Source organism: Cebus imitator, unplaced genomic scaffold, assembly GCF_001604975.1.
Source record: "Cebus imitator isolate Cc_AM_T3 unplaced genomic scaffold, Cebus_imitator-1.0 Scaffold132, whole genome shotgun sequence".
NCBI lineage: Eukaryota > Metazoa > Chordata > Mammalia > Primates > Cebidae > Cebus > Cebus imitator.
Window position 1 is genome coordinate 1,635,546 of NW_016107447.1, and position 22,000 is coordinate 1,657,545.

At 51.3% G+C, this 22,000-nt stretch overlaps 3 protein-coding genes across 8 annotated transcripts in view; 2 read left to right on the plus strand and 1 right to left on the minus strand.

Annotated features, from left to right (window-relative positions):
- The first annotated feature begins 4,519 nt into the window (after window positions 1–4,519).
- Window positions 4,520–4,936, plus strand: LOC108313032 (60S ribosomal protein L23a-like). Its single transcript, XM_037742998.1, has one exon. The coding sequence runs from the start codon at window positions 4,520–4,522 to the stop codon at window positions 4,934–4,936; it is 417 nt and encodes a 138-aa protein (XP_037598926.1).
- Window positions 4,937–6,300: 1,364 nt separating this feature from the next.
- TNNC2 (troponin C2, fast skeletal type) lies at window positions 6,301–10,776 on the minus strand. Its single transcript, XM_017541260.1, has 6 exons — window positions 10,571–10,776; window positions 8,154–8,205; window positions 7,876–8,019; window positions 7,673–7,787; window positions 7,376–7,512; window positions 6,301–6,466 (listed from the first exon to the last, which is right to left on the minus strand). The coding sequence occupies exons 1-6, from the start codon at window positions 10,571–10,573 to the stop codon at window positions 6,435–6,437; spliced, it is 483 nt and encodes a 160-aa protein (XP_017396749.1). The 5' UTR covers window positions 10,574–10,776; the 3' UTR covers window positions 6,301–6,434.
- Window positions 10,777–17,918: 7,142 nt separating this feature from the next.
- ZSWIM1 (zinc finger SWIM-type containing 1) overlaps window positions 17,919–22,000 on the plus strand; it is a 48,351-nt gene continuing 44,269 nt past the window's right edge. For 3 of the 6 annotated variants that reach the window (XM_037743001.1, XM_017541251.2, XM_017541254.2), the window contains exons 1-3: window positions 17,919–18,248; window positions 18,508–18,778; window positions 19,259–19,416. In XM_037743001.1, the coding sequence (XP_037598929.1) occupies window positions 18,228–18,248; window positions 18,508–18,778; window positions 19,259–19,416 (450 nt within the window). In that variant the 5' untranslated portion in view covers window positions 17,919–18,227. Of the gene's footprint in view, window positions 18,249–18,507; window positions 18,779–19,258; window positions 19,417–19,893; window positions 20,527–21,246; window positions 21,382–22,000 lie in introns of those variants that run through there. The other 3 variants (XR_001828897.2, XM_037743002.1, XM_017541255.2) reach the window with 3 other exon arrangements.

Below are 22,000 nucleotides of genomic sequence, written 5' to 3' on the forward strand. Positions count from 1 at the left end.
TTAGAGCAATATTCTTAGAATTGGTCCTTCCAGCAGCATCAGCATCACCTGGAACTTGTTAGGCAAATTCTTGACCCCAAACTGCCCTCCAGGTTTTAAGGCTCTCCCAAGTTTGAAAATCGCCAGGTTAGCGGATACTGGAGAAAAGCAGAGCTCAGAACCTGGCACTAAATTGGTTAATAAATGCTGGCCGGGGCCAGGTATGGTGGCTCACTGCCTGTAATCCTAACACTTTGGGAGATGGAGGCAAGAGGATTGCTTGAGTTGAGGAGTTCAAGCCCAGCCTAGGCAACACAGTAAGACCCCTTCTCAAATAATAAATTTTAAAAGAAAAATAAATAAATGCTGGCTGGGCATGGTGGTTCACATCACCAGTCCCAACAACTTGTGAGGCCAAGGGGGGAGGATCACTTGGGGCCAGGAATTCAAGGTTACAGTAAGCTGTGATTGTAGCACTGTACTCCAGCCTAGGCAGCAGAGTAAGACCTTATCTCTAAAAGAAATGTTTCAAGTGGTAACTGTGGTGGATGTGTTTTTGTCTGCCATGTGGTCCTTGATCATGGTGTTTGGCACCCTACATGGCCACATGGTAAGTTATTTTATTAATGGGGTTGCTAAAGGAGAAGGGAGTCAGTTTCAGCTGCTGGGGGAGCCTGCTGCAGATGGAAGAAAGCCAAGCAGAGACAAATAGCTGGGACTGGGAGAGATGACATTAACTGAAACTGGCCTCCAGCTCATGCTTTGGCATCCCAGCTCCATGAACCAACAAATCTCTTTTTGGTTTAAGTCAGTTTGATTTATATTTCTGGCACTTGCAACAAGAAGAAGCCTGGTCAGAAAGTATTTGAATTTCTGATTATGATTCCCATTTTATCGAATTCCTACAAGATAAAGGCCCTCTGCTTGGGGCTGGGGACAAAACCGAAAAGGACACAGCCCTTAAAGAGGCTGGAGTTTAGGGGATAGACAGGCCTATCAACACAGGGAATAAGTGACAGTGATTAAGAGCTCAGACCAGGGCCTGCGCAGTGGCTTGTGCCTGTAATCCCAGCACTTTGGGAGGCTGAGGCGGGATCACCTGAGATGAGGATTTCAAGACCAGCCTGGCCAACATGGTGAAACCCCGTCTCTACTAAAAATACAAAAAATTGGCTGGGCATGGTTCGGGTGCCTGTAATCCCAGCTACTCTGGAGGCTGAGGCAAGAGAATCGCTTGAACCTGGGCAGCAGAGATAGTAGTGAGCCAAGATCACCCATTGCACCACTCCTGCCTGGGCAACAAGAGCAAGACTCCTTCTCAAAAAAAAAAGAGCTCAGACCAGGTGGATAGAACTGTTTCAGATCCTGGCTCCACCTCCATGTTGCCCGTAAACACATAAGCAGTTACATTTAATCTCTCCATAAAATGAAAATAATACTAGTACCTACCTCATAAGACAGTGGAAGGACCTTAGAACAATGCCTGGCACATAATAAGCACTCAATTAATGGTGCTGAACTCACATGCTATGAAAGTTCATAGGTGGGGCACCTAATAAAATAGGAGGGTTAGGGAAAGGTTTTTGGAGAAGGGAATTGAGCCCTAAGGGAGATACACATTCCTTGGATAGCAAGAAGTTCAGGAGTATGGTAAGGAGAGGAATACAGAGCTGGGCACGGTGGCTCACACCTGTAATCCCAGCACTTTGCAAGGCTGAGGAGAGCAGATTACCTGAGGTGTGGAGTTCAAGACCATGCTGGCCAACCCGGTGAAACCCCATCTCTACTAAAAATAGAAAAACTAGCCGGGCATGCTGGCAGGCACCTGTAGTCCCAGCTACTCAGAATGCTGAGGCAGGAGAATCTCTTGAACCCAGCAGGCGGAGGTTGCAACGAGCCAAGATCGTGCCACTGCGCTACAGCCTGGGTGACAAGTGTGAAATTCCAGCTTAAAAAAAAAGAGAGAAAGGACTACAGGATGGGAAAGTCGCATAGATGTCAGGTCATGATGGGCTGGAAGGCCATATTAAGATACTTGGGCTAGGCTGGGTAACAAAGTGAGACCCCATCTCTACAAAAAATAAAATAACCAGGGGCGAAAGGGACAGGATCACTTGCACCTAGGAGTTTGAGGCTGCAGTGAGCTATGATTGTGCCACTGCACTTCAGCCTGTGTGATAGGGAGACTCCGTCCTGAAAAAAAAAAAAAAAAAAAAAAAAACTTGGGCTTTATCTTGAGGCAACAGCAAGCTAATGAAGCCTTGAGAAGGGCAGTGACATGATCTGATTTGTTTTTATAAACATCTCCTTGGCTATGGTCTGGGGAGCGAATGGCAGGAAGGAGATAACGCCTGTTATCAAGAGCCAGGCAAGCAATGGTGCTGACCTGAGTTATACTAATGGGCATGGAGAGGAGGGATGGAGTGGCAAGGAGACAGTAGGCAGGGGTAGTTAGTAAGCAGAGGTGGAGAAGGAGCACCAGAATTTCTGACTTGGTCCCCAACCTCAAGGAACCATCCCTGTGATAGGAAACACAGGAGGCTGAGCATCGTGGCTCATGCTTGTAATCTCAGCACTTTGGTAGGCCGATGCAGGCGGATCACGAGGTCAGGAGATCGAGACCATCCTGGCTAACACAGTGAAACCCCGTCTCTACTAAAAATATAAAAAATTAGCCGGGTGTGGTGGCACGCACCTGTAGTCCCAGCTACTCAGGAGGCTGAGGCAGGAGAATCGCTTGAACCTGGGAGGCAGAGGTTACAGTGAGCCAAGATTGTGCCACTGCACTCCAGCCTGGACAACAGAGCAAGACACGGGCAAAAAAAAAAAAAAAAAAAAAGAAAAGAAAAGAAAACACAGGAGGACAAGATGGAGGGGGAGGGGAACTCATCAGATTAGGACAGGACAAGCTTGAAGTGCTCAAAACATCCAGATAGGGCCAGGCATGGTGGTTCATGCCTGTAATCACAGCACTTTGGGAGGCTGGAGTGGGCAGATTGCTTGAGCACAGGTGTTCAAGACCAGCCTGGGCAACATGGTGAAACTCCGTCTATTTTATCTTTTTTTTTTCTTTTTTTTTTTTTTAAAGGCGAGGTTTCACCATGTTGGTCAGGCTAGTCTTGAACTCCTGACCTCAGGTGATCCGCCCACCTTGGCCTCCATAGTGCTTGGATTACAGGCGTGAGCCACTGCTCCCGGGTATCTTTTTTTCTTTTATTTATTTTTTAAGACAGAGACTCACTGTCACCCAGGCTGGAGTACAGTGGTGCAATCTTGGCTCAATGCAACCTCCACCTCTTGGGAACCAGTGATTCTCCTGCCTCAGCCTCTCGAGTAGCTAAGATTACAAGCATGCGCCCAGCTAATTTTTTTATTTTTAGTAGAGGGGGTTTTTTCCATGTTGGCCAGGCTGGTCTCGAACTCCTGGCCTCAAGTGATCCACCTGCCTCAGCCTCCCAAAGTGCTGGGATTACAGGCATGAGCCACAACCTCTATCTCTACTTGAAAATATGTGTATATTTCAAAAAAAACCAAAAAGATATCCAAGTTGAACCAATAACAGGTAGATGGCATCAGAGTTAAAAGCCTTGCTCCTGTGCACACCACACAGCACATAGCCATACCACCTAGGTTATTATCTAGGTACCTATGTACTTCACCTCCCTGGGCCTGAGTTTTCCGACCATAAAATGGGGCTGATAGCAGCATCTGCCTCTAGGGATGTTAAGTGAGTAAATAAGACAATGTCTGTAAGCCACAGGACACAGTAGGCACTCAATAAATAGTGATGATTACCAAACCCCAGCACTGATCCTGGCTGGAAATAAAAATGGAAAAACATATGAATGGGACAAAAAAGGAAAAAGATAAAAAGACAGACGGAGAAGAAGAACTAAAGCAATGAGTAAGGTGACAACAGAGGCTGGACGCAGTGGCTCAGGCCTATAATCCCAACACTTTGGGAGGCCGAGGTGAGATGATCTCTTGAGCTCAGGAGTTTGCAACCAGCCTGGGGAAAATAGTGAGATCCCATCTCTGCTAAAAATTAAAACAACTAGTGGGGGAGTCAGGGGATCACATGTCTGTAGTCCCAGCTACTCAGGAGGCTAAGACAGGAGGATCGCTTGAGCCCAGAAGGTCAAGGCTGCAGTGAGCTGTGATCACTCACTGCACTCCAGCCTGGGCGACAGAGCAAGACCCTGTCTCATTTAAAAAGCCAAACAGAAGGCCAGGCATGGTGGCTCCGGCCTATAATCCCAGCACTTTGGGAGACCTAGGCAGGCGGATCACCAAAGGTCAGGAGTTCAAGACCAGCCTGGCCAACATGATGAAACCTGGTCTCTACTAAAAATACAAAAATTAGCCGGGCATGGCACAGGTGCCTGTAATCCCAGCTGCTCAGGAGGCTGAGGCAGGAGAATCGCTTGAACCCAGGAGATGGAGGTTGCAGTGAGCCGAGATCGTGCCACTGCACTCCAGCCTGGGTGACAAGAGCAAAACTCTGTTTCAAAAAAAAAAAAAAGGAGACCCTTTTCACAAGATGGCGCCGAAAGCGAAGAAGGAAGCTCCTGCCCCTCCTAAAGCCGAAGCCAAAGCGAAGGCTTTAAAGGCCAAGAAGGCAGTGTTGAAAGGTGTCCACAGCCACAAAAAAAAGAAGATCCGCACGTCACCCACCTTCCGGCGGCCCAAGACACTGCGACTCCGGAGGCAGCCCAAATATCCTCGGAAGAGCGCCCCCAGGAGAAACAAACTGGACCACTATGCTATCATCAAGTTTCCGCTGACCACTGAGTCTGCCATGAAGAAGATAGAAGACAATAACACACTTGTGTTCATTGTGGATGTTAAAGCCAACAAGCACCAGATCAAACAGGCTGTGAAGAAGCTCTATGACATTGATGTGGCCAAGGTCAACACCCTGATTCGGCCTGATGGAGAGAAGAAGGCATATGTTTGACTGGCTCCTGATTACGATGCTTTGGATGTTGCCAACAAAATTGGGATCATCTAAACTGAGTCCAGCTGGCTAATTCTAAATATATGTATATCTTTTCACCAAAAAAAAAAAAAAAAATGCTTGCTATGTTCCAGGCACTGCTGTGCGCACTTCGTACACACTAACTTCTCACAACCTGAGTGTACTATCATTATCCCCATTTTACAGATGAGGAAACTGAGGAACAGAGTGGTTTCGTTTGTCACAGGCAGTGAGCACTCACACTCAGGCAGTCTGACTCTAAAGCTAAACTACCCCCTACACTTAATCAGCTGTGATCTGATACCCGTTATATACAAATCGCTATGGGAGCAAATAGCCAGTGAGGGCAGGGTTCAAGGGAGGAGATGGTATTTGAGTTGGGTCTTGTAGATTGAAGAATCTGCCAGCTTATAAGAAGGACAAGGGCATTCCAGAGAGGGCAAACAGCATGTGTAAAGTCCCAAGGGCTTGAAAATGTACCCCAGGTCCATATCAGAAATAAATTGCCCAGAGTGGCTGCAGTCCTGTGAGGACTATGGGAAGAAAAGGAGGGAGGGAAGGAATTTGGATCTCATTCTAGAAGCAGTGAGGAGCCTTGAAGTACTTCCAACAGGGCAGTGGCCAGTTCAGATATTTTAGCTCCCTGGTGCTGATGGCCCTCTGTAGAGCACACTGGCAGAGACCGGGCGGAGGCAGGGATCTGGGGTCAAACGATGAGATCAGAATCTCCTTTGTGGATACCTCCACCCTCCCCTACCACCCACCACCAGCAGGAAGCCAGGAGTAAGCACTTGGAAGAACAGAGGAAGTAGGAGGTCAAGCAGAAACAATGCTGCCTGGCGTGGATGAGCACCTACTCCCCCTCTCCCCAGCTAGGGAGCCTGCAGAAGGGGGCAGCTACAACACCCAAGACCAAAATGTTCCAGAAAAGATGGATGTGGGGAAGTGAGGGAGTTCCCCTGCTCCTCCCCTCTGGTGGGGGTAGCCTCCTGCCACCCCCTTACCCTACCTGCCCTCTGGGGACCCCTCCAAAGTCTGCCAGCTCACCCTGACTCAGCTCCAAGCACCTGCAGCCTCCTGTCCGTCACCGCCCAGCCACCACCACTGCCCGTCCTCCAAGTTGCCCACGCCCACAGCAGCTGTTGGGAGGCTGCCGAGAACGCTCAGAGCGCGTTGATGATGCCTGGACTTGGGCACTCACAGCCGCCGCCTCGGGCTCTGGGACCCAGCTCCCTTCCACATCCCACTGCTTCGACCGCTTCTTCCAGGGATCCCTGAGGGTGCTCCGGGTGGTGCCAGCCCTTGAGACCCGCTGTCCCTGGTTCTCCCCTCATTCAGGCAAGTTTTGGTACATTTGCTTTTATTCCTTCCAGACAAAGACCCACGAGGGGCTGCACTTCCCTGGTGGGGACCCGGTGGAGCGGAGTCTCCCAGGCCTCAGGGATGCGCGATCTTGGTGGAGGCGACTGTCCACTCCTTACTGCACACCCTCCATCATCTTCAGGAACTCTGCGGGAAAGGAGAGGGAGAGGGTGAGGGTTGCAGGTCCCACCTGGGGATGCAAAGGCCAGGCCAGGGCTCCAGCATTCAGAGGGGATGACTTTTTTGTTTTATGTTTTTGTTTGTTTTGAGACGGAGTCTGGCTCTGTCGCCCAGGCTGGAGTGCAGTGGCACAATCTCTGCTCACTGCAACCCTGCCTCCCAGGTTCAAGCGATTCTCCTGCCTCACCCTCCCAAGTAGCTGGGACTACAGGTGCATGCCACCACACCTGGCTAATTTTTTGTATGTTTAGTAGAGATGGGGTTTCACTATGGTAGCCAGGATGGTCTCCATCTCCTGACCTCGTGATCCACCCACCTCTGCCTCCCAAACTGCTGGGATTACAGGCGTGAGCCACTGTACTTGGCCTTGTTTTTTGTTTTTGTTGAGACAGGGTCTCACTCTGTTGCCCAGGCTAGAGTACAGTGGCACAATCATAGCTCACTGAAGCCTGGACCTCCTGGGCTCAAGTGATCCTCCCACCTCAGTCCCTGGAGCAACTGGGATCACAGGCGTGCCACCATGCCTGGCTTTTTATTTTATTTTTTGTAAAGACAGGGTCTCACTATGTTGCCCAGGCTGGTCTCAAACTCCTGTCCTCAAGCAATTCTCCAGGCTCGTCCTCCCAGCGGGCTAGGATTTTACAGGCCTGAGCCACCGCGCCCTGCTGCCTGGTCATTAATTGATAAACTGCACAGAGTCGTGGAGCGCTTCTATGCCAACACTCAGCAGACTAGGAGGAACTTGTGAGGTTACGCCACGCCACGCCCCGCCCCCACCACAAGGCCAAAGACAGCGCGCGGGAGCCAGCCAGCAGCACCAGTACCCGCCGCCCCTGTGGCTCCCACCCTCTCTTCCCAAGCTGCCACGGCCCTCACCGTCGAAGTCAATGCGGCCGTCGTTGTTCTTGTCCCCGTCTTTCATCAGAGATTCGAGCTCTTCGTCCGTCACGTGCTCCCCAGAGGCCCTGAAAATCTCAGCCAGCTCCTCCGCGTCGATGTAGCCGTCTGCGTTCCTTCGAGTCCGAGGGATCGGGGAGGGCTCAGGACCGGGGCGAGCTGCCCTGGTTACGCTGGACGCCCCGTCCCCACACCGCGAACCCGGGCACCTTCCCGCGTCACCGGTCGGGCTCTGACTGCTCAGCCCCTCCCTCGGCTCCCAGGCCCCCAGCGCACCTGTCGAAGATGCGGAAGCACTCGGCCAGCTCCTCCTCGCTCTTCCCCTTCGCGTCCTCTTTCATCTGGCGCACCATCATGACCAAGAACTCCTCGAAGTCAATGGTGCCGCTGCCTGCGGGGAGCAGGTGGTGGACTGAGCCTGAGCCCGGCCGCCGCTGCCTCTCCCCACCATCGCCTGCCTCCGAGGGCGAGCCGCTCACCGTCCTCATCCACCTCCTCGATGATGGCGTCCAGCTCCTCCTTGGTGGGTGTCTGGCCCAGCATCCTCATCACGGTGCCCAACTCCTTGACGCTGATGTCCCCACCACCATCAGCATCAAACATGTCAAAGGCAGCCTTGAACTCTGCGAGGGAGAGCAGAGGGCAGAAGTGAGGCAGGCTGGACTGTCAGCCTCACACTTACCCCCCAACCCTGCCCGGAGGCCAACAGGTTCCCAGCACACATCCACCCCGCCCCCAGCCTGCTTGCCTCACTCACCAGCGATCATCTCCTCGCTGAGGTAGGACCGGGCCTCAGCCTGCTGGTCCGTCTGCAGGAGACACAGAAAAAGTCAGCTGAAGAGGCAACCCTAGAGCAGCTCCTCACCTCTACCCCATTCACCCCAACCCCCACTCTGCCAGCGCTCCTTGGTCCTCCAGAAGAACTTCAAACTCGTCACATATTTGTGTGCCACCACAGCACCCAATCAGTTTTGTTTTGTTCAGAAGACAAGATCTAGCTCTGTCACACAGGCTGGATATGTAGTAAGATCACAACTCACTGCAGCCTTGACCTCCTGGTCTCAAACGATCCTCCTGCCTCAGCCTCCTAAGTAGCTGGGACTAGTGTACACCGCGCCTGGCTAATTTTTTAAATTTTTGGTAGAGATGGGGTCCGACTAAATTGCCCAGGCTGGTTTAGAACTGGGCTCAAGTGATCCTCCTGCCTCAGCCTCCCAAAGTGCTAGGATTACAGGCTTGAGCCACTGTGTCTAGCTTCTGACCCCCGTTTTTTGTTTTTGTTTTTTGAGACGGAGTCTCACCGTGTCACCCAGGCTGGACGGAGTTCAATGGTGGGATCTTGGCTCACTGAAATCTCTACCTCCCAGGTTCAAGCAATTCTCCTGCCTCAGCCTCCTAAGTAGCTGGGATTACAGGTGTGTGCCATCATGCCCAGCTGATTTTTGTATTTTTAGTAGAGGCGGTGGGCTCACCGTGTTGGCCAGGATGGTCTCGAACTCCTGACCTCGGGTGATCTGCTCACCTCAGCTTCCCAAAGTGCTGGGAGCCACCGTGCCCAGACTGACACCAGTTTTGAGAAAAAGAGAGGAGACAGCAAATTAAGCTCAAGACCTTCTCACTTGTCAATTGAAGGCCAAGTCAGGAATCCCCCCAGTGGCCTTAGGCAAGTCACTTAGCGTGCCTTCATCTCTTCTCTGTAGCTTTTCAGGGATGAGATATCAGGGGTGTGAAAGGGCTTTGTAAAGGGCTAGCACCATCCCAGCACTATTTTCCAGTTTTCTCTAACTCTGAATGGTGCCCAGTACTTTAATAGTGGTTCAATAAAATGTTCGTTCTCAGATAAATAATAATGCAACACAAGCCGCGCACAATGGCTCACCCTGTAATCCCAGCACTTTGGGAGGCTGAGGCGGGTGGCTCACAAGGTCAGGAGTTTGAGACCAACCTGGCCAACATAGTGAAACCCTGTCTCTACTAAAATTACACAGAATTAGCCGAACGTGGTGGCGGGTGCCTATAATCCCAACTACTCAGGAGGCTGAGGCCGGAGAATCACTTGAACCTGGGAGTCAGAGGTTGCAATGAGCTGACAGCACGCCATTGCTCTCCAGCCCTGCCAACAGTGTGAGACTCCAATTCAAAAAAAAAAAAAAAGGACACAAAGTTATTGAGCACTTGCTGCATGTCAGGCCACAGATCAGGCACTGGGACCACCAAGAAGGGACAAAGGATACATCCTCCTGCCCCTCAGAGAGCTGGTGGAGTCAGAGATCAGCTTCCTTCTTAGGATTCAGTCATTGGAGAAAAGGCCTCTCATATTGGGCAGAATGTGAGGGAGGCCTTGACATGAAAGTGAGGTTTCTGTGGGGGCTTCCAGGTCACATCCAAGCCAGGCCATCTGGGTCGGACGCTGTGGGCTGAAGCTGGCAGTAAGGATGGGGTAAGGCTTCCAAGGAGCTCTTCAGCCGGCTGGCCGCTGGCCCTCCTCCTTCTCCCCCTCCTTCCTCTCTTCCTCTTTCCCTGTGCCAGGAGGGCAGGCTATTTTTAGTCAGGCATGGGCAACAGCAGCTGGCCTCTGGGATCTAGTTACTCCTTGAGGTGAAGTGAGGAGGGGGCTCTCAGACGAAAACCACAGTTCCAACTCAGAACCCCCTCTAGGAGAGCAGGGTTTCTCTAACTCTGGTCTGTCATCTTCTGTCTCTTCCCATCGTCCTCAGCGGTCCCGGAGCCCTGCATCTGAGCGGGCCCCATGCCCTGCAGGCCTCTCGTCTTCTGGAGGAGCCTTTCTTCTCTTCGTGATGGTAGGAGGGTTTGCCCAGGAGTCTGGCTTACCCCTGCCCCTGGCTTGCTGGGGACTCACTCTGACCCCCCAGGGTCCCCACTATGTGAAGGAAACAAGCTAAGAGCTCTTCACAGGTCTATGAATGACAGTGCTGGAAGTTTCCAAAGGTGCACAGGCAGTCAGCAAGCCTTGATCATCAATCTCTGGAACACCCCAGCCCTCCCCTTCCAAGAAAAGCCGAAGGCCTTCCTCCAAGACACCTGGGTTCCAGGAACCTCCATGCTCCAACCTCACACATCCAAGTTACTACCCCACAGAGCACCCAGGCCTGGCCTCAAAGACGTCCAGAGTGTTCCCGCGAGTGAAGCCGCAAAGTCCCCTCTTGTCCTTACCATGGTTGCTGGTGACCGGGTCTCCTGTGCTGCAGGTCGCCTCCTTTGCACTCCACCACCCAAAGATGCCCTGGCCTGCTCTAGCCCCTGGGATTTGTAGGGGCACCCTCCCCTCCCACCTCCCTGCTCCCCAGCACTGGATACCCTACCCAATCAGATCCTGGGGTCAGCGAGCCCCACCCCACCAAAGTCCGAACCTATTACCTAATTTAGCCAAGGGCCCTTGCAGAGAAATTTAAGCCTCTGAGCAGGTGGCAGGCCTTGACGTCCTAGATTCTTGTGAGGAAGGCCCGCCCTGTTCCACCGCCTTGGAGTCCCCCTGCTTTCCCCCCCTCCCCAGGGAAGCATACTGGCTCCAAGATGGTAAGGACAATCAGAGTAGTAAAGAGTGAGGCAGCATGGTAAAATGGGGAGAGTACAAGAAGCCTTGAAGTCCAAAACCCAACATTCAAGGCCAGCCTCTGCGTGCTATGTGACCTCGGGCAGGTAGCAGTGCCTCTCTGAGCCGTTTCCTCATCTGTAGGATGGACCTCTCTGTGGGGTATTCCTCACAAAGAAAGCACAGTAAATGGGAACCCAGGTATAAGCCACCTAGCTTGAGCCAGGTATACAGGGTTAGTGCTTGGCAAGAGGAATGTCCTGTCTTTGAACCATGGTGAGGGGTAGGGGATAGAAGGAGGAGAAAGTGACAGCTAGGCCACTGTTTACTGAAACTCCACCATGTGCCACACACTGTGCTAAGCATTTTAACATGATCTCATCTAGTGCTCCTCCTATGAGATAACAACTATTATTATCCCCATTTGACTGCAGAGCTTTGTGAATTATAAAGGTCTATACTCACTCTGTCACCAAGGCTAGTGTGCAATGGTGCCGTTACAGCTCACTGCAGCCTCAATCTCCTGGGCTCAAGTGATCCTCCCACCTCAGCCTCCTGAGTAGCTGGGACTACAGGTGCACCACCATCCCTGGTTTTTTGTTGTTGTCTGTTTTGTTTTGTTTTGTTTTTGTATTTTTTGTAGAGATGGGGTTTCACCATGTTGACCAGGCTGGTCTTGAACTCCTGGGCTGAAGGGATCCTTCCACTTTGGCCTCCAAAACTGCTAGAATTACAGTCATGAGACACCATGCCCACCCATGTTGATGATTCTTCTTTTTCTTCGTATTATTTTTTGAGATGGAGTCTCGCTCTGTCGCCAGGTTGGAGTGCAGTGGTGCGACCTCGGCTCACTGCAACCTCCACCTCCTGGGTTCAAGCAATTCCCCTGCCTCAGCCTCCGGAATAGCTGGGACTACAGGTGTGTGCCACCGTGCCCAGCTAATTTTTTGTATTTTAGTACAGACGGGGTTTCACCATGTTAGCCAGGATGGTCTCCATCTCCTGACCTCTTGATCTGCCCACCTTGGCCTCCCAAAGTGCTGGCATTATAGGCGTGAGCCACCACCCCTAGCCCAGATGATTCTTATTATTAATTCCCACTGGAGGGAAGTTGGGACACAGTCCTTTGGGTACCTGTGCAGGTGGAAAAGTGTGTGGAGGGATGTAGGAGAGGAGGATGTGCATTTGGAGGAGAAATGATCATTGAAAGCAAAGATCCTTCTTTCAAAGTTACCTTCTCCAAGGAAAGGGTGTTTGGATTCACTTTTTGGGGTGGTGAGTAGGCAGGGGAAGGTTCTTTAAGTGGTAAAAGGGCAGCTGGCCCCTTCCTAGAGCTCAGTGAAGAAATCTGGTCATCTAGGAAGTAAAGGGGTGGGCAGATCAAGTCCAGAGGGAGCCCACCCTCAGAATCCACGAGGTGCATACTGGGCACTGGGGAGTAAGGCAAGGCTTGTGGACAGTGGCTACGTCAACAGAAAGAGCACCAAGATAACCAATAGCAGGCTCCGGGGCCAGGAAAGCGGAGCTGGACACCAAGGAAGACAGATGGACAGTGGCAACTGGGCTGCTCTCTTCCCCTATATATAGACATTCCCAAGGAAAGTTCAGCAGGGCCATGTCAAGCTAAATAAGGCCTCCCCAGGCAGGCAGGGAGCCAAAGGGTGAGACCCATGGGATTCCAATTCCAATTTGGTTATTTTTGCTTTTTGGGTTTTGTTTTGTTTTTGAAATAGAGTCTCACTCTGTCACCCAGGCTGGAGTGCAGTGGCACAATCTTGGCTCACTGCAACCTCCACCTCCCAGGTTCAAGTGATTCTCGTACCTCAGCCTTCTGAGTAGCCGGGATTACAGACACATACCACCACACCTGGCTAATCTCATTTTTTTGAGACGAAGTCTTGCTCTTGTTGCCCAGGCTGGAATGCAATGGTGTGATCTCAGCTCACCACATCTGCCTCCCAGGTTCAAGTGATTCTCCTGCCTCAGCCTCCTGAGTAGCTGGGATTATAGGCATGTGCCACCACGCCCGGCTAATTTTGTATTTTACGTAGAAACAGTGTTTCTCCATGTTGGTCAGGCTGGTCTTGAACTCCCAACCTCAGGTGATCCACCCGCCTTTGCCTCCCAAAGTGCTGGGATTACAGGCATGAGCCACTGTGCCCAGCCAATTTTTGTATTTTTCGTAGAGACAAGGCTTCATCATGTTGGCCAGGCTGGTCTTGAACTCCTGACCTTACTCAAGTGATCCTCCAGCCTCCCAAATTCCTGAATGTGGCCAAGCAAGGTCCCACTGGCCATTCTAATCTCCCTCCTTCTCCCCTCCACATTGTGTTGCTGTCTGTTCTGGTCAGACTTTAAAATACTGCTCTAAACACCACCTTTTATGAACCTTCAGGCCTTTGCATATGCTGTTTTTTTCTTTTTTTTTTTTTGAGACGGAGTTTCACTCATGTTACCCAGGCTGGAGTGCAATGGCGCGATCTCGGCTCACCGCAACCTCCGCCTCCTGGGTTCAGGCAATTCTCCTGCCTCAGCCTCCCAAGTAGCTGGGATTACAGGCACACGCCACCATGCCCAGCTAATTTTTTGTATTTTTAGTAGAGACGGGGTTTCACCATGTTGACCAGGATGGTCTCGATCTCTTGACCTCGTGATCCACCCGCCTCGGCCTCCCAAAGTGCTGGGATTATAGGCTTGAGCCACCGCACCTGGCCCTATGCTGTTTTTTTCTACCTGAAACTCCCATATTCCCTCTCTTCATCTGTCTACTTCCCTATCATATTTCTCAGCTCTAGCATCACTTCCTAGGAGATCCTTCCTCCCCTATGTCCAGGCCAGGGAGTCCAAGGTGGTCTCCAGTAGTTTCCTCAATCATAGCACTGAGCATGCCTGATGATCACCACCCATTCTATGTTTCACAGACCACCACATTTTCCAGTACAGCTAGTGCTCGGCTTACAACCACGGTTGGGACCGCAGACCGGTCATAACACGATTTGGTCGTAAGTTGAGTAGGTTATATGTACAGCTGAAATGGTGCACACGGAGATGGTAGTGCTGCCGGAAGCTGGTCCGCACTGTCGTACACCCAGCTGGGCAATGTTTACGCTGCCAGACGCGGAGCAGTCGTGGCTAGCGATTATAGTTGTAAAGTCGAATGGTCGTAAGTTGCATAGGTGGTAAGTCGATTAATACCTGTACTCAGCACTTGCCACATAGCAGGTGTTCAACAGATATTATATTCTACATAAGAATAACTGGGCTGGGCATGGTGGCTCACACCTGTAATGCCAGCACTTTGGGAGGCCAAGGCAGGCACATCACCTGAGGTCAGGAGTTGGAGACCAACCTGACCAACATGGAGAAAGCCTGTCTCTACTAAAAATACAAAATTAGCTGGGCGTGGTGGCACATGCCTATAATCCCAGCTACTCGGGAGGCTGAAGCAGGAGAATCACTTGAACCTGGGAAGCAGAGATTGCAGCGAGCTGAGATCGCGCCATTGCACTCCAGCCTGGGCAACAAGAGTGAAACTCTGTCTCAAAAAAAAAAAGAAAAGAATAACTGAACTGAATGGTATTTCGTTCAGTATAAGGGGGAACTTCCTAATAGTCATGGTTGAACAAAAATGGGAACAGGCGGCCTCAGAAGGTAATGAGCTCCCTGTCGCTGAGTATATGCAAGCAGTAGATAGATGACCATTTCTCAGGGAGGCTGCAGGGGATATCCATACAGAGTTTAAAAATGGGAACGGTGGCTCATGTTTGTAATCCTAGCACTTTGGGAGGCGAGATCCTATCTCCAATTAAAAAAATAAATGAAGAATGGTGGATGGTGGCTCATGCTTGTAATCCCAGCACCTCGGGAGGCAGAGGTAGGAGGATCTCTTGAGGCCAGGAGTTCAAGATCAGACTGGGCAACATGAAACCCCACATTTACAAAAAATAAAATATTAGCCAGGCATGGTGGCACATATCTGTAGTCTCAGCTACTTGGGAGGCTGAAGTAGGAGAATCACTTGAGACCAGCAGTTTGAGGCTGCAGTGAGCTATGATCGCACCACTGCACTCCAGCCTGGCCAACAGCGCAAGACTCTGTCTCTAAAAAAGGAAGGATAGGCCAGGCACAGTGGCTCACACCTGTAATCCCAGCACTTTGGGAGGCCAAGGCAAGTGGATCATTTGAGGTCAGGAGTTCAAGACCAGCCTGGCCAATATGGTGAAACCCTGTCTCTACTAAAAATCCAATAATTAGGCAGGTGTGGTGGCACGTGCCTGTAATTCCAGCTACTAGGGAGGCTGAGGCAGGAAAATCACTTGAACCTGGGAGGTGGAGGTTGCAATGAGCCAAGATTGTGCCACTGTACTCCTGGGTGATGGAGTGAAACTCTGTCTCAAAAATAAAAATAAGGCCGGGCGCAATGGCTCATGCCTGTAATGCCAACACTTTGGGAGGCTGAGGTGGGCGGATCATGAGGTCAGGAGTTCTGGACATGCCTGACCAACATGAAGAAACCCTGTCTCTACTAAAAATACAAAAATTAGCCAGGTGTGGTGGCAGGCACCTGTAATCCCAGCTACTTGGGAGGCTGAGGCAAGAGAATCGCAGGTTTCAGTGAGCCCAGATTGCGCTACTGCACTCCAGCCCGGGTGACAGGGCGAGACTTTGTCTCAAATAAATAAATAAATATAAATAAATTTAAAAGGAAGAAGAAATAAGCAGAAGGAGGAAGAAGGAAGAAAAAAGAAGGAGGAATAATAATAATAGTGGAGAATGCAAGACCTTGAGATCTCCCAGTTCTGACCGTTTTTGTATGCCTGGCATAATCCCTCCCCTCACTAAGCCTCAGACTACCTATCTGTAAAACGGAGGTGACAGGCCAGATTTCTGAGGGGTCCTCCTGCTCTAACAACCCATGGTTTGATGACGATCAGCTTTGTGCCCAGATAGGTAAGGCATATACGAAAGGACAAGTTAATTTTTAACCAATGGTTGGTGAATGAGTGAGTGTTGAATGAATTAATGGTGGTTTTTTTGTTGTTGTTCCAATATCTTACCCATAAGCCGAATGAAGGAGTAATTTGAGGTGTGAAATTGTGTAAACTGGCCAGGCATGGTGGCTCGTGCCTCTAATCCCAGCACTTGGGAGGCAGAGGCAGGTGGATTACTTGAGGCCAGGTGTTCAAAACCAGCCTGGCCAATATGGTGAAACCCCGTCTTTACTAAAAATACAAAAATTAGGCGTGGTGGTGCATGCCTGTAGTCCCAGCTACTCAGCAGAGTGAGGCAGGAGAATTGCTTGAACCTGGGAGGTGGAGGTTGCAGTGAGCTGAGACTGCATCACAGTACTCTAGCCTAGACAACAGAGCAACACTCCATCTCCCTCCCTAAAAAAAAGAAAAAAAGAAATTGCACAAACTTAGGTTTAAATCCCAGCCTCTCTATTTCCGAGATGTGGATCTTGGGGAAGTCACTTTGCCTCAGTTTCTTCATCTTGAAAATGGGCCATTACTGTCCAGTTACAGCCTCTTCCCCAGGATGCTGTGAGGGCGAGATGTGACAGTATATAAAGTGCCTAGAGCAGGTTGTAGGAGACAGTGGACCCTCAGAAAATAAGAACCCCAGCCTTTCTGCTCACATTCTTCTACTTATTCAAAGGCATTTCCCCCCACCCCTCTCTCCTGTGCCACTCAGAAAGGGTAGGAGCTACTTTGTAGACATTTTGGGTTTATTTGTTATATTGTATAACCATCAACATCTGCCCTAACAACTGACATCTAGGCTTTTTGACAGGAAGCCACAATAACTTTTTCTCGACCTGAAGCTGCCCTGAGGATAAAAGATAAAACAAAGCTGGGGGTTGGGCTCGGTTGTTCACTCCTCTGCATCTTCTCCTGACGTCCTGGGCTCGGTTGCCTGTAATCCCAGCACTTTGGGAGGCTGAGGCGGGCAGATAACCTGAGGTCGGGAGTTTGAGACCAGCCTGACCAACATGGAGAAACCCCATCTCTACTAAAAATACAAAAATTAGCTGGGCATGGTGGCACAGGCCTTAATCCCAGCTAGATCACGCCATTGCACTCCATCTCAAAACTCCATCTCAAAAGAAAAAAAAAAAAAAATGCTGAGGAGCTGCTGAGATGATCAGGCCTGCTGCACGGGAAAAGGACAGTATGCAGCAGGGGACCTGGGCTCCAGGCCCCACACTCAGAGACCTCTGGGTCGGGGAGGTGGCTCAGGCCCATAATCCCAGCCTTTACAGAGCCAGAGGCAGGTGGATCGCTTGAGCCCAGGAATTCAAGACCAGCCTGGGCAATATAGCCAAATCCCATCTGTACAAAAAATACAAAAATTAGCCTGTAGTCCTAGCTAGTTGGGAGGCTGAGGTGGGAGGGATGACCTGAGCCCAAGGAGGCAGAGGTTGTAGTAAGCCGAAATGGTGCCCACTGCACTCCAGCCTAGGTGACAGAGACTCCATCTCGAGAGAGAGAGAGAGAGAGAGAGAGAGAGGGAGAAAGGGAAAGAAAAAAGAAAGAAGAAAGAAAGAAAGAGGAAGGCAGGCAGGCCGCCTCTGGCAAGCTGTGTGGCTTTAACCAAGTAACTCACCCTCTTTGGGCCTCAGTTTCCCCGTTTGCCTACTTCCCATGTGTGAGGTTCAAATGAAATTGTGCAAGCCTGCGAACACTGTAGAAACAATAATCATTTTGTAAGTGATCATTTCATGAGCCCTTGCTGTATGCCAGGCACTGGATGAGGGTTCTTACAAGAGCCGCAAAAATTAGCTTTAGCAGTATTGTTCCTGTTTCATAGATGAGAAAACCTAGGCTCAGCGAGGCCAGAGTCCAACCCAAATTACGCATCTTCTCCTGGCCTTCGTTTTCTCACGGGAGACATGGCCTCCCTAACATCGCATAATTACTTTATGAAGTTCAAGAGCTTCGGGTGGAAATGAGTGGGACAGATTGGAGCTGACCTGGGTCTCGGAAGGGGTGGGACGACCCAAGGAGGGTAGGCGCCTGGCCGAATTGGGATGATTCTGCGGCAGGCCTGGGGCTCCCTCAGGCCGACCCAGGCTTCCCAAGTCCCTCTTGGAGCCAAAGGCCCGGGATTCTCGGGCGGCTCCAGCGAGCGGGCGGGGCAGGAGGCGGGGCGGCGGCAGGAAGCGGCCGGAGCGGCGCTGGGAGCGGCCTGAGCCCGGCGGAGCCCCGCAGAGCCCGGCCGGCCTCCCTGGGCTGCGGGGGGCTGCACCGGGACCGCCGGGGCGTGGTGCGCTCCTGAATGCACCGTGGGACGCAGGAGGTAGACGCGCGCGAGGCAGCGCAAGAGACGTCGGGAGGGGCCCGAGCCCCTCCGGGGAGGAACGCGGTCCTAGGCTGAATGGGAGGGGGGAAAGCGACGCGGGCTGGGTCCCTGGGTTCGCAGGCCAGCGGGCTGCCAGGGGGCGGGGCTTCACTGCACCCCTCCCTCTCCGGTCCGGGCCCCGCCCCTCCTCCAGCGCCGGGCGGGGGTCCTCCTCGTCTTCTGGGACCCAGGACCCAGCTTGGTGCGCTCCCCCCAGGGTGCCATGGCCTCCCGGCTCCTGCACCGGCTGCGGCACGCCTTGGCAGGCGACGGCCCCGGGGAGGCGGCGGCGGCCAGGCCAGAGGCCGAGCAGTTCCCGGAGAGCTCAGAGCTGGAGGACGACGACGCCGAGGGCCTGTCCTCCCGACTCAGCGGCACCCTCAGCTTCACCAGCGCTGAGGACGATGAGGACGACGAGGACGAGGACGACGAGGAGACTGGCCCCGACCCGCTGCCCCCCGGGGACTGGACATCAGGAGAAGACGCAGGCGAGTGCGGGAGGTCGGAGGCGGGAACCCTGGGGCTCGGTTAGGCCTCCATCCCAGCCGCGTTCCCAGAGCATCCAGGGCGCTGAGTTGATCCAGCTGAAACTCCCACACTTAAAGCGCCTGGGCCACCTCTTGGCTGTGTGACCTTGAGAGATTCTTAACACCCTTCTGAGCCAAGTTTTCCCTTGTGTCAAGTGGGAGAACTCACTCTCATCTCAGAGTTGCTGCGGGCATTAAATGTACAGGGCCTGGAATCCGAATAGAAATGATGTGCTAGCCATATTTTGAGGGTGGAGCTTTTAATTTATCCCCTACTGTCTACCAGGCATGGTGTTTGGCTCCTCGGTGCCTCTCTGCCCCTCAGTTTCCATTTCTGTAAAATGGGGATAAGTCCTGCCTCACATTGGGAAGACGAGTGAGGTCATGGCAGTGGTTGATATTGACCCTGGCCCATTGATGTGACTGGTCATGTGTCTGCAGAACGGAGCCCCCCACCTGATGGGCAGCGGGGCGGTCAGCTTCTGGCGCGACAGTTGCAGGATTTCTGGAAGAAGTCCCGGAACACCCTGGCACCTCAGCGGCTGCTCTTTGAAGTGACCAGCGCCACCGTTGTCAAGGACCCGCCCTCCAAGTACGTGGTGAGTGAGGGTCCAGGATCCCTGGGCTGTGAGTCTGGAAGTATGGCTACGAGCAAGTAGGAAGGACTCCAACTTCCTGAGGGGTCTATATAGTTGTAAATGGCTACCTCATTTTACAAATGGGGAAACTGAGGTCAGAAAGGGGAGGTAACTTGAGCGAATCCTCATGTAAATGACTTAGTTTCCTTGAGACTGAGTAAAGTGGGGATTAAGGACCTTCCTCTTACCCTGGTTTTGCGACTAAGAGAACTGGTGTGTGCGCTTCCCCGCCTAGCCCACAAGTTTTTGCAAATTATAGCAAGATGTGAGATACAGAGACAGATGTTATCTGGGTCAAACTTGAGATTCCAGGTGCATGGGTTGGTGGTTAAGGAAATAGGCTTTCGATCCAGACCCACCTTGACTACCACTTATTTCCAGTTGTTTGACTCTGGGTGAGTTGTTTAACCTTGGTGATCTTCCGTTTCCTCATTATAGCAATGGGGAAAATGCAGATTACAGCAGGGGTTAAATGAGAGAGTGGACAAAAAGCCCTTAGCAGTGTGCTCGGCATTAGGTACAATTAAATGGTAGCTATGTCATTATTATTTAACTTTGGGTTGTAAATGTCTTGTCTGTCATCTAGGGTCTGCTGTGTCCTTGTAAGGAAGGTGAATCAATTCTCAAGGACCCCACCCTGTACAGAATAGTCTTGTCCTAAGGGCTAGACTTGGGGGGTGGGTGGAGGTTAGGCTGAAGAGCAGTGTTGGCGAGGGCCTTGGAGTCCCTTGCTGTTTTCCTTGCTGTTGGGAGACTGACTTGGAGAATGAGGTCTGCCAGGTCCTGCTCCTTTAATGCCGGCAGCAACTCCTGCTCTGGTCACTTTTCCGGCCAGGCCTGAAAGCCAGCTAAGCTGGCCACTCCTGTCAGTGGCAGCCCTCCATCTCTCACTCCTCTCCTCTTCATCACCCTTCTCTACCTCTGACTCAGCAGGAGGGGGCCTGGAGCCCAGTCCCACATCTAGGCCTCTCCACCCTTCTCTGTTGCTGTTAGTAAGCAAAGGCCACACCCATGGGGTGACTACTCCAATTTCAGCAGGGACCGATTCTGATTATTTAGTCTTTTTAAAAATTTTTGAGGCCGGGCGCGGTGGCTCACGCCTGTAATCCCAGCACTTTGGGAGGCCGAGGCGGGTGGATCACGAGGTCAAGAGATCGAGACCATCCTGGTCAACATGGTGAAACCCCGTCTCTACTAAAAATACAAAAAATCAGCTGGGCATGGTGGCGCGTGCCTGTAATCCCAGCTACTCAGGAGGCTGAGGCAGGAGAATTGCCTGAACCCAGGAGGTGGAGGTTGCGGTGAGCCGAGATCGCGCCATTGCACTCCAGCCTGGGTAACAAGAGCGAAACTCCGTCTCAAAAAAAAAAAAAAAAAAAAAATTTTGAGACTGGGTCCCACTCTGTCATCCAGGCTGGAGTCCAGTGGTGCAGTCACAGCTCACTGCAACCTCCAACTGAGCTCAAGCGATCCTCCCACTTCAGCCTCCCAAGTAGCTAGGACTACAGGTGTGCACCACCACATGTGGCCAATGATGAAGTCTGAAGTGGCAAAAAGGTCTCAGAACTCTGGGGTGGGTGAGGTTTCATACACAGGAAGGGGACACCAAGGAACAATTCAGAGGCAGAGAGGAATGGGGGTGACTCTGGGTACCGGGATGGGAAGGGGATGAAGGGAATGACAAGATAGAGCAGGATGGCCACGTGTTCCCCATTTAACCTGTGAGGTGAAGAGCACAGGCTTTGGAATCAGATCAACCTGGGTTTAAATCCCAGCTGGGCTGTTTTCCAGCTGTGTGACTTACAGCAAGTCGTTAAGCCTGCTTCCTCAGCTGTCAGAGATAAGGACAACTTCCTTGCAGTGCTGTTGTGATGATTAAATGAAATCACAGATGTAAAAAGTGCTTAGTACAGCAGGAGGCACAGGGTAAGTGCTCGGGTAATGGAACTACTATCATTATTACCCATCTGGCTGCATGTTACAAGGATCAATGAGAAAACTGATACAAAATGTAAACTACATGAACATAAAGACTTATAGACCGGTGTGTCTTGAAGAAAATTGGTTCCCTGGAATGTTAATAGCTGTTTCTAAATAAAGGTTTTGTAGGCAGTATGTTTTGAGAATGCAGAGTTAAATGAGAATACAGTAAGTTTTTTTATTATTAAACTTTTTAATCCTTAATATTAATGCACACTGTGAATCTTCAGGAGGACAGAGTAGACAAACCTAACAGACCAGGGGTGACTAGAGTATTGTAAGTTCACAGAACAGATGTGAGAGAAAAATCTGGATTTGGTGTTAGGGTGCCTTTAACATCTAACACTTGCTAACTCTCCTTTTAAACCTGTTGGCTCAGCATTATTATAGGTTAATCCATATTCAGGTTCTCAGACCTGGAAGGCGGGAGCTTAGTGATCATCTTGTTCAGCGTTTTCCCAAACCTCAGTCATTCCAGTACCTCCCTGATACTTGTCCTGTCTAAAGTGCTACTTGTGCCCTTTTCTTCTTAACATTTTTCTTTAAATGAACCTATTTTTTTCTT

Bases quoted from the DNA above. Each gene is read 5' to 3' on its own strand.
- LOC108313032 (XM_037742998.1), top strand. From the start codon at position 4,520: ATGGCGCCGAAAGCGAAGAAGGAAGCTCCTGCCCCTCCTAAAGCCGAA.
- TNNC2 (XM_017541260.1), bottom strand. The intron at 7,788-7,875 runs GTGAGCGGCTCG...TGCTCCCCGCAG, and splicing joins CGAGGAGGTGGATGAGGACG to GCAGCGGCACCATTGACTTC. The intron at 7,513-7,672 runs GTGCGCTGGGGG...TCGGACTCGAAG, and splicing joins TGCTTCCGCATCTTCGACAG to GAACGCAGACGGCTACATCG.